This window comes from Pan troglodytes, chromosome 21 (assembly GCF_028858775.2).
Source record: "Pan troglodytes isolate AG18354 chromosome 21, NHGRI_mPanTro3-v2.0_pri, whole genome shotgun sequence".
NCBI classification, from domain to species: Eukaryota; Metazoa; Chordata; class Mammalia; order Primates; family Hominidae; genus Pan; species Pan troglodytes.
This window is the reverse complement of record NC_072419.2, coordinates 26,514,771-26,526,795: the sequence shown is the minus strand read 5'-3', so window position 1 is coordinate 26,526,795 and position 12,025 is coordinate 26,514,771. Positions and strand designations below refer to the sequence as shown.

General features: G+C 41.9%; 1 protein-coding gene across 9 annotated transcripts in view; it reads right to left on the bottom strand.

Annotated features, from left to right (window-relative positions):
- Positions 1–12,025, bottom strand: part of RIN2 (Ras and Rab interactor 2) — a 251,239-nt gene that overhangs the window by 5,889 nt on the left and 233,325 nt on the right. For all 9 annotated transcript variants that reach the window (XM_016937522.4, XM_063803173.1, XM_024352161.3 and 6 more), the window contains 2 exons: positions 6,260–6,565; positions 4,274–4,405 (listed from right to left, as the gene is read on the bottom strand). In XM_016937522.4, coding sequence (XP_016793011.3) covers positions 4,274–4,405; positions 6,260–6,565 — 438 coding nt within the window. The remainder of the gene's footprint in view (positions 1–4,273; positions 4,406–6,259; positions 6,566–12,025) is intronic.

Below are 12,025 nucleotides of genomic sequence, written 5' to 3'. Positions count from 1 at the left end.
TGCATTTCCTTGTGGGATCACAGAAGCACAAACCCAAGAGCATGGCACTCACTCCTCCATCCATCCCTTCACACAGCCATCCCACAGAGATTTCTGGAGCGACCCAGGCCTGGGAGGGGCCAGGGGAGCACAGACAAGCCAGGCTGACAAGGTTCCTGTTTTTCAATGATGGGATTTCCTTTCTAGTGCGCGAGACTGACCAAGCCTCTAAAGTGTTTTTTTGTTTGTTTGTTTTTTTGTTTGTTTGTTTTTGAGACGGAGTCTTGCTTTGTCACCCAGGCTGGAGTGCAGTGGCACAATCTCAGCTCACTGCAACCTCCGCCTCCCAGGTTCAAGCGACGCTCCCACCTCAGCCTCCCGAGTGGCTCGGATTAAAGGCATGCACCACCACGCCTGGCTAATTTTTGTATTTTTAGTAGAGATGGGGTTTCACCATATTGGCCAGGCTAGTCTTGAACCCTGGCCTCAACTGATCCACCCGTCTCAGCCTCTCAAAGTGCTGGGATTACAGGCATGACCACCATGCCCAGCCGAAATTATTAAAGTGCAATTATGAAAAATGTTTGCCAGGAGTAGTTGGGGTATTAAGGCCTGACGGGGAGGTGGGGGGAAAGTCAGGCATGTGAGGTGATCCAAGGCCAGTATCCCCTCCATCAGTCCAGACTCGTGGCAACACTTGGTCTTGGCTTTTTCTTTTAGAAATTGATATTTTCTATCTCTGATAAACAAGAATTTGGTTTAAAAAAAGTAAAAAGGAAAAAACGAAATGAGTATTTTCTAAATTTTAAGTAAACTATACACTTTGAAAGAACTGTTCGCAAAAATGTGGACACTTCAAAAATAATTTCTCTCCCTTGATTCCCTTTCTTACCCCCCCACCCTTCCTTTGGGACTAACATAACATCTGGCATTTAGGATAAAATAATTTACAGGAAAGTGATGTTCCTGTGATGGTGTATTTAGGAATGATCTCTTATGTTCTTGAGGAGTGTAAAAAGGGCTGACGACACTGTAAGATGTGTATGTATTCCTTCATAGTTTTTGTCCTAACATATAATTAGGTGCCTGGGGAGGAACTTATGGTCTCTGCGCTGAAGAGCCACTAGGGGTCGCCCTGAATGTTTATTAAAAATTCCCTAATTGGGCACAGCATATTTTAGATTTAGAGACATTCTTTGTCAAAATACTCATTGAATCTCTACTGTGAGCCACAGCTACAGAGAAGAAAGTAGGTTTGTAAGAAATAGAATCTGAGTCCCCACTCTCCAGAAGTTTATGAATGTGTTTTTTTTTTTTTTTTTTTTTAAAAAAAACAGACACTGGCAATTTATTCCTGCAGGGACCAGAAGTTAGTTTGGCGAAATGAGTTTTGTGCAGAAGTGTCACCTTTAGGGCCAAAGTATTTAGCTTTATTCAGAAGCTTATTTATTTAGCCTGCAGAAGCCTCTCTCTGGTCAATAAGTGGCAATATGCAAGATGGCAACTGTCCCCTCCATGTGGATCAGGAGCCGCACGCCCTGCAAACTCGTGCTGGACATGAACACGAGAAAGAAAAATACCCTTCTTGTTTTCAGGTTGCAGATGAAGACTTGAGGTTATTTTTTCCCGCAGCATAATCTGGGTCACCCTGAGCCATGCACTTTCCATTGATCACATGTCAAGCTTTTTGTGTATAGAGTGATCTGAAGGGTTTTCCAGACCTTGCCACCTACAGTATAATCACCCTAGTTAAGAGTTTTGAATTGTTGATCTTTACCAAATATTCGCCCCACAAACAAATCAGCATGTGACTGTGTGTGAAACTCAGTAATCCAGAATACAGATGCTACATGGAGAATTTCAGGAGAAATCAATATGAACATAAGTATTCAGGAAAGGCTGTATGGAGGGTCAGGATTTGAGCAAGGACTCGGAGAACTGTTACAATCTTTGTGGGGGTGGAGGGGGGCTCCTTTGGACTTCAAATTTTAGACTCCCTAGCTCTCATCTGTTCAGGACACTAAGGAGAAAACTCAAATGCTGGAAGCACAAAATTGACCACACTTTGAAACATGTGGATGCAATTAGAGAAGGTTTTAAATTTCAGCAAGACTATAACCCTACCGCAAGAGCTGTGCACTTCTAAGGGATTCTATGACGCCTTTTTGGTAAATGAGAATACCTGCTTAAACAGCGGAAAACAGACGTGGCTGCTACCCCGCAAACCAAAGAGGACTTTGGGCAGGCACGGAAAAGTCCAATCTGTATTTTTGCCACTGCTCAGTAGCCTCTTCCTCCCAGGCTGCATAGCTTCAGTTCGATGCTGTGCAGGCCTGGTCTGTGATCACAGCCAACCCAACTGGGCCGCCTACTTCCCAAGGAAGGCAGCCAAGAAGCCCCAGACACGGTTAAGTGGAAGCAGGCTCTATTTAAGTGCGAGCTCACCAGCAGCTTTTGTATCCTCACTAGCTGTGCCCTTGTCTTTCTTGTGGGATTCGTGGAGGAGAAGACAGCCACCTGTCCATTAGTCATCAACGCAGGGCCTTGCCCTGGGCCAATCTGGGAAAGGGGCAGGAAGTAGCTGTTTCTATCCTTGAGCCACAAGATACAAGCAATGTTTGTCCTGAGTGCACATTGTCAGCAACAGAATCGACTTTCTAAGTGAAACCGGCGTGTCTTTTTCCCCAAAGCCCTAAGAGCTCTACATACTTATATTACTAGAATTAAACATGATTGAAGCTCGAAAAAGAATAACCAAACCCCAAACTGTATTAATAACAAACATTACAGTGGAAGGAAGGAAAGCATGCTATGTAGACTAACATGCTTCTCTTGGTCCCTGGGCAAAACCACATGTTTGGCCTTGTCCTGTCTAATCCCAGGGCAGAGCAGGCAAGAAAAGCTCCAGGGAGGGCCTTGGAGGCTCATCGGGGAGTGTCTGGTTCCATGGTTAGTAATATTAATAAGGGGACAGAAGAGGCTAAAGGGTGAAAGCATGAAAGAGGCCCATTCATACCTGCCTGGGATCGGGTACGGGAGGAGAGAGATTCATCCCCCATCCTGAGTCAGCACTACCCATGGTCACGTGGGAAGGGCATAATCGGGCTCCAAGAAGGGCGGTCCCTCCGACAGGAAAAGTAAGGCCTGGTGAATTCATATTACAGGACTGAGGAGACTAAGGGGGGCACATTCTGGGGGCGGTAAAAATGCATTTCATTCCCTCCAGGGAAAATGCTGGGATGACTCATTCCTTAGGGAATCCTGTCAGAGATGGACCTTTCTACTCAAGCCCAGACTGAAACTCACGGGAAAAAACAAAACAAAACCGTAACAATCCCCCCCAGGGCTTGTCTGGGCTTTTATCTGGATATATAAAAATGGATTAAGGGGATTCACAGTGCACAGGCCCTGATTTGTTCTCCTTTGAAAAGATAAGCTCACATAGAGTCCCAGTTATTTCTGCGTTTCAAGGCTGTGCACTACTGTGCCAAACATCCTAATCATTTCCATGTAAAATACCTAAGCTATGTGTAAGGAGAAGGAATTTCTGCTAAGACATGTTGGGGTTAGGCAGACACAAGGAGAAGGAACCCGAATGCCAACGTAAATTGAGAGCAAACTGCACAGATTCCACACCCCTGTATTTTTACTATAAAAATGAAAAGATACTTAAAAAAAACTGGAAAAAAATTAATACTGTTTTCACCTTGAAAACGAAATTTTAAAAAATAAAAACAAAGCCAAGCGTTTATACATTTCACTAATATAAGAGCAGGTTATTTTTCTGGCAATGGAAATATCCTCAACAAAAGTTTATAATTTCCTCTTGGAGCCAAAGAAACCATTTCTTCCAAAAAAAATGGCATTTATTCTACTGAATGTAATTTTGTATTGCCATTAAGCGATCTTAGTGAAGTATAGTTAAGATGGGGTTATATTTTTTCTTTGTGTTTTTCCTGACTTTTCCAAATTTTCTACCACGAGTGTGTATTACTTTTGCAATCAGAAAAAGGTTAGTACACTCTTTTAAATTAATAAAAAATTCAGTTAACACTTAAGATGTCAAAAAAGCACCCAAGTAACTGCTTCATGGGTGCAGAATTTTATTTTAGGGTGAGGAAAATAGTTTGACACTAAATAAAGGTGGAGAATGCATGACATTGTGAATATACTAAATGCCACTGACTTATTCCCTGTAAAATGATTAATGTTATGTGACATGAATTTCGTCTCAATTATAAAAAAATGAAAAAAATAGCACCCAGTTCCTTCAACTTTTCTCAAAAGCAGTTACCTTCTCCATGTAACAGCGATGGGTCTAGGAGCTCCATCATGTACTCGATTTCAGTGTCCAATTCAAGCATGTCACACTGGGCTATGACATAGGTCAGGACTGGCAAGAAGTCATCAGCGCCATACATCCTCCCTGAGAGTAGGAAGAGAAGGAGATGGAATATTTTTACCAACTTTTCTTTCTTTCACATCCTTCTTGCTGCTTTTATTAGACAGCAAGGAGTCACTCTGGGGAACTGTGCTATTTATAAACAGAGGTGGGTGTTTCTGGAATCCTATGTAGCCTCTGACCCTCCCAGCTGCTAATGTTAGAGACCAGCCCTTACAGTTTCAGAATGAATATCTGTGAACCAATGAACACATTACAGATTTTCTCCCTACTTTTATAATTTGTATAAAATTATGTGATAGAACAGAATACTCGTTAAAATATTTTAACTTTCAGCAAACAATATTATAAAATGCTTACAAAATATTTACTTATGCTAATTCTTTGTGTCTTACTTCCTCTTTCTTGCTGTGCACATTATTTACAAACATAATGACAAGGTCAAACTCAAACCAGGAATAAGCTAACTTTGCTCTGTATTTAATGTGAGCACACAGTTAATTTCTTTAAATGTGCCAATTCAGTACATGTTGAATATACACATTGATTAATAGAAATATATGGCAAAAAAAGTTAGTGTTTACTTCTAGTTTTCTTTACATCAGTGGTTCTCAACTGGAGATGATTTTGTCCCCCAGGGGACATTTGGCACTGTCTGAAGACATTTTTCATTGACATAACTGGAGGGTGGGGATGCAGATGGCATCTGGGATGCTGCTAAGCTTCCTACAGGAAGCAGGGCAGCCCCCAAAACAAGAATTATCCTGTCTACTTTAATGTCTTTAGTGTGTGTGTTGAGGAACTGTGCTCCAGAAGAGCATAATCCTTCTGAATTATTTGGGGAATTCAGATATTCAGATATTATTTGGGGAATTTTTATAAATAACTGTGAACTATGGAAAATATGTTTCCTATATGTGAAATATGCTTGCAAACTTGTGAGGTGATGTTCACTTGCTATCATTACCAGGCCCAGGAGCTCATATTTTAACTTCTTCACTCGACAATTCCCAAAGTGCACACACATTCCTGTCTACTCGAGCAGTGGTTAATACAGCCTGTGTTTTCTCTCTGCTGCTTCTCCATTAAGCAATTTCACTCAGAAGAAAAGTTCGTAATCGTCCTCGGAATTACAATAAGCTTACTGAAGACCTGGGACAATGCAGGGCTCCATTACTATCCATGATTCATGGTTACCCCTGCATCCACAGGAAACAACAAGGCTAAATCCGAGGGCTGGCTTTCCAAGATTGTAACTCTTCGGTGAATTTCAATTATATTGCTTCAGCTTGTAGCAAAGAAGGGCTAGCCAATGAAGCGGCTCTAATGAGGCCTCATTATAACTGAATGTTCAGAGTTTCTTTCACATACTATAGGTCATTGACACAAACCCTCATTGGCCAAAATGTTGTAATGATAATCACTGATATTTCCATTGCACTTGGGGCTATGTGTGGGCTGTCTCAGCTAATCCCCACCTTATGAAAGAAAGGGTGACATCCGGCTAAAGACGCAGAAAACTACAGCGTGCAAGGTTGATTAAGGGGGCCAAAGTCCCTCAGTTAATTTTCTTCTTCTCGGAGGGAAGATTTGAACTCAGACTCCAGAGACTGAATTTGTAACCATACTCTGAACTAAATCTTTAATTAAATCGGCCTGGTACAAAAATCTTGTTGCCCTCATCTGCTTACATTTTAATCCGTTGCATGTGACTAATGTGCCGGATATCAGAGAATCACTTGTAGTTCTGTAAGCCACTTGGTGAAATCAAGAGACCAAAGGGAGGAGAAATTGGGAATCAGAAAGCCTGACAGGAGAGATGCCTGTCCCTGGCCCGGAAGGGAAGCGGCACGAAGCCTGGGCTTCCAGCAGCCTCACCTGAGTTGTTCTCCATGACCGTGTAAATGAGCTTGCAGACCCGCAGCAGCAGCATGACCTTCTTTTCCGGCGAATACATCTTCTGCATGGTCATGAACTTGACTTTGATTTTCTCCACATCCACAAAATCAGGGGTCGGGGCGAAGACCCCCAGCTCCTGCGGATTCCTCTGCCGCACAAGCTGCAGGTTCTCCTTGAGTTGCTTCCATGAGCCATCGGCCATGTGAAAGTCCTTCAGCATGGCCTCCACGTGCCCCTTCAGGGGCTTCAAGATGCACTTGTGCATGGCTTTTTCCAGCACCACATCTGCCAAAGAAAGTGTAGCTACTGTGACTATTGTCTGAAGAAAGAAGAAATGCAACATCTGCTTTCTTACAATGGACATCTGCAACTCTATGCATTGGTTGCAGGCACACAAATTGTACAACTTAACGTCCAACCAACAGACAACACCAAGCAGCGCCATAACTCACATGTTAACATTTTTCTCTGAAAAGCCAGGAAGACCGAATCTTCCCCAATGATGTCTAACTTGCATATAATCAATACAATGAAATATATTTGTTTTAATTACTTTCATGCCCTATCCCTGTAAGTACAGGCAAATATGCTAGAAGACATTCTTTTGACCTAGTCCTTCAACTGGTCATCCAATTAACAGGAGAGCAAAGATGTTATCTTAAAGGAAGGATTTTCTAATAATGAGCATTCAACATCTCTTAGAATATTTTCTGAGGGCCAGGCGTGGTGGCTCACATCTGTAATCCCAGCACTTTGGGAGGCTGAGGCAGGCAGATCATTTGAGGTCAAGAGTTGGAGACCAGCCTGATCAACATAGTGAAGCCCCATCTCTACTAAAAATACAAAAAAAATAGCTGGGCATGGTGGTGCACGCTTGTAGTCCCAGCTACTGGGGAGGCTGAGGCAGGAGAATTGTTTGAACCCAAGAGGCAGAGGTTGCAGTGAGCCAAGATTGTGCCACTGCACTCCAACCTGGGCAACAGAGTGATACTCCATCTCAAAAAAGAATGTTTTCTGAGGAAATAGATCCACCTAAATATAGTATGTGATCTTGGATCAGATTCTGGACTAAAAAATTCTTCATTTGCTATAAAGGACATTAGTGGGGCATCGATACAGCCTGCAGATAAGGTAATAGTGCTAACAAGGCATCAGTGTTAATTTTCTAGGTCTGATAATTATACTGTAGTTATTAAACAGAATAGCCTTGTTTTTAGGAAATATGCATTGAAGTATTTAGGGGTAAAGGGATATAATGTCTGCAACTTAAATGGTTCAGAAAAAATGAGAGACAGTGTGTGTGCACGTATTTGTGTGCATGTATGTGTACGTGCATGTATCTGTGTGTGTGCGTGCGCGTGTGTGTGTGTGAAGAGAGAGAAAAGAATGAGGCAGATGTGGCAAAGTGCTAACATTTGGGAATCTGAGTGAAGGGTAGATATTTCTTTATGATATTTTTGCAACTTTCCTGGAAATCTGAAATGATTTCAAAATTAAAAGTTAAAAATGTGTGAAATGTGTTTCTGTTCTGAGTTAGGAAACACCTTTGGGTGTGGGAGGCGTTATTCTTCCCTCCTTCATTGAATGGTTGCCCAGTGGAGTAGCTTTCTTGGCTAATACTAAAATGACCAGTACCATAAATCCAGAGATGCGGGCTGAAGGCTATTTATATAATAATAACTCCTCTGCTTTGTCAATAGCAGCTTTTTGATCTCACATGTTTGCACATTCTCATCTGAGCCCCTTGGGTTCTGCTGCAGCATCTACGCACAAAATGATGACACCTTAATTTTATTCCATTTGGGAAGCCAATGGGTCCACTTACATATAAGATCAGAAATAGTTAAGTTAGGCCAGGCATGGCGGCTCATGACTGTAATCCCAGCACTTTGGGAGGCTGGGGTGGGCAGATCACTTGAGGCCAGGGGTTCAAGACCAGCCTGGCCAACATAGCGAAATCCCATCACTACCAAAAATACAAAAAATTAGCTTGGCATTGTGGCGCACACCTGTAATCCCAACTACTCTGGAGGCTGAGGCATGAGAATCTCTTGAACCCTGGAGGCAAATGTTGCAGTGAGCCGAGATCCTGCCACTGCACTCCAGCCTGAGTGACAGAATGAGACTCTGTCTCAAAAGAAAAAGCAAAAGAAATAGTTGAGTTCTCTCTCTGGCCTTTGGAATTCCTGACGCTGGATCAGATCTTATTGAATTCAAATGATTACCTATTATTAGAAGGCCAGGGATAAAGATAAATCTAACCCAGAGGTACAAACAACGAAAACAGTCCCCCAAGGTTAAAACTGAGGCCAAAAGTTAACGCTGACCCCACAATCATCAGATTCCCCAGCCCAAGTTGTTTTTTTCTTTCTCCTCTTCCATCTTATCCAGGAGATCTCTTTGTTTAAATACAAAGGTTTATATAACTATAGAAATCAAGGTTGATGCGAAGGAGGTTATAAAGTAGGAAAAAAAGCAGAACAACTTATTCACATCTGGCATTAAAACAAATTACTGGGTTTACATTCGTTGCTTTGTGTTAATAAGCTCGTGCAACTTTATAGCATCTTTGACTTTACCTTATATCATCATTATGATAAAAAATTAATAACAGAAATTAATATTGAGTGCTCAGATGGGCCAGCCTCCATCTAAGTGCTTTACTTCACTACCATCTAATCCTTGCAATAATTCTATTATTTTTGCACAATACTAATATTATGTCTGTTTAACAGATGGGGAAACTGAGGCTCAGAGATGACTAATGGCTTGATAGAAGCCACACAACTATTTTAAATAACCATTTATACAGCTTTTCAAAGTAAATAATCTTTTAATTGTAAAGTTCAAGTCACTTTATAAATACTCGCCAGTTTATTCCTCTCATCCAAACATTCTGAAAGCTACATTCATGGTTGTAAGTGACCACTACTTGGTTAAAATAGGGTCACCACGGGAGGACAAAGGCCATGTCAGTCATTAATTAGAAATGTACATGAATGTCCATAGTAATGTTATGTATAATAGCCCCAAGTTGGAAATAACCCAAAGGCCCATTTGGACAGAAATGAATACATTGGATATATTCATTCAATGGAATACTACAATGAAATTCAGACAATGGAATGTATTTATTCAATGAAAAAGCTCACATTACTGCTCCAGAACAACATGGATGCATCTCATGAACGCAAGGCTGTGTGAAAGAACCCAGACACAAGAGTATCTCCTACAGCATTTCGTTTATATGAAGTTCAAAAGCAGGCAAAACTAACCTGTGGGACAGAAGTCATGATGGCAGTCCCCCTTGGGGAGGATCTGGGCCAGGACAGGACACCAGGGATTAGAGATGTTCTGTATCTGGATCTGGACTGTGTCTACATGGGTGTGCATGTGTGTAAAATTCTGTTGAGCCGAGTACTTAAGATTTACACACTTTATGGATGTAAGTTAAACCTCAATAAATGTATATGAATCAGAGAAACAGAAAACAACTAAAGACCTGGATGAGATTTTCACCTTGAACCCCACGGGCAACTGTTATCATCAGAGTGAGCCCGGTCACCTCTGGGCCAGAGTGTTAATACAAATCATCCCCAAAAGGCTCGCAGCTGCTCCTGGGGAATGATGACATCAGAAAAGTCGTTACTAGCAAGTTGGACAGGCTCCCTTGAGCAACTCATCCTTGCTGCCAGGGAGGGGTGCTGGCCTTCGAGGGGAATTCCACCCTTGGGTATAAAAGGGGCTGTGGAAATCTCTTAGGAGGGTTGAAACCTAGGACCAATTGCCAAGGGAGTAGCCCGTTTTCTGAAAATAAAATGAAAAAGTAATTGCTAGTGGTAGATTTTAGGACATTTTTCTTTAAAGACCATAATTTAAAAATAAGGAAACTGGTCCCTGCACTTTTTTTTCAGAGGTTTATCCCACTCCTCCTCCCCACCCTCCCCAAATCCTTAATAAACATAAAGAGTAGGGGACAAGAGCCTAAATGAAAAGAGGGACCCACGATCCAGCTGGCTCTCTCCAATAGGAAAAGCAAGCTTCTGCTCATAAAGTGAGAAGGGAAAAGGATTTGAGGAGCCCAAGGAACAGACGATCTTTCATAACGTGAACCACCTCAGACAAAAGAGGAAAGAACAAATTGGTCACATTTCTCATAAATTACTACTCTCCGTTTTTTTCTATGATCTCTTTTTGCATTGATCGTTAATTCCTGGACAAAAAAACAAAATCTTTTAAACTTTCAGAACAATGACACTATTCTAGCCACTTTACCTGCACTGGATCTTCAAATCCTCAGACAAACTCCATCCAGGGAGGCCTACTATGTTTTCATTTCACAGATGAGGAAACTGAAACCCAAGGACATCTTTGTCATGCAGCTATCAAGAGGGGGAGCCAGGACTGGAACTCATAAAATGTTTCCTGAGTTCTTGGAGTAATGTCAACTGTATTCATCCACAAGCACGCGTGCAAAACAAACACCTGAAACCTTTACAGATGAGTAAGGTGAGTATATGCTTTTAAAGCTCATTAAGGTCTTTTTGTTGCTGTTGTTGAGATGCTGGGGGTCTCACTATGTTGCCCAGGTTGGCCTCGAACTCCTGGTCTCAAGGGATCCTCCCACCTCAGCCTTCCAAAGCACTGGGATTATAGGCGTAAGACACCATGCCCAGCCTCACTCATTTCTTTTCTATTTTTCTAGTAACAAGCAAATAGTAAAAAATCGTTTGAACCACAACATATTGAACTTTAGAAACTAAATGTTTCTAAATGATCAAAACTGGAAACAAGTTTTCTGAAAATATTTATCAAGATTATATCAACTGGCCCCAAAATAATCCATAAGAGGAAAGTGGTAGAGGCCATAGCAATTGCTGGCTTTTCCTTGACTAAATGTCACTTACTGTAATAATTTATAGGAAGTATTCAATGTGTTGGCTTCTAGACAAGAAGTGATTCACTCTTATTACTTCTCCAAGAATTGATTCACTCCTCCATTAAGGAAGAGAGACAGAAACCTTGACTTTCCTTCATGCTGACCACCTACTGCATGGATTCCAGAGGCTGGAGATAGACAAAGAAACATCACAAGACCAGCAATGCACTGGCTTTGTTTGTACACTTTCTGCATTTCCACTGCTGGCCAGAAGGCAGTGAGACTTTGAGAGGCAAAGCTGAAGACTGGAGAAATTGCTTGTGTTAGAAAGAGCCCTGGGAGCCGTGGGGAGGCCAAGTCCCTTCCCCTCTCACTGCCACTGTCTGGACGGCCATCAGAATCATTGTCCACGGAAGGCAAGACAGAGCCAGCAGTCTGAACCTAACTGAGTTGGTGATTGTTAAAACAACACAAAGTAAAAATCAATATTCTCCAGGGAATCTAACCACACCCAGAGTCTAAACCATGTAATATAATCACATGCTTCATAATGGCGTGTTTTGGTCAAAGATGAACCACATATGCCAGGGTGGTCCCATAAGATTCTTATTTATTTTTTATTTATTTATTTTTTTGAGACAGAGTCTCGCTCTGTCACCCAAGCTGGAGTGCAGTGGCACAATTTTGGCTCACTGCAACCTCCATCTCCCAGGTTTAAGTGATTCTCCTGCCTCAGCATCCTGAGTAGCTGGGATTACAGGCGTGCACCACCACACCCGGCTAACTTTTGTATTTTTAGTAGAGATGGGGTTTCACCATGTTGGCCAGGCTGGTCTTGAACTCCTGACCTCAGGTGATCCACCCAC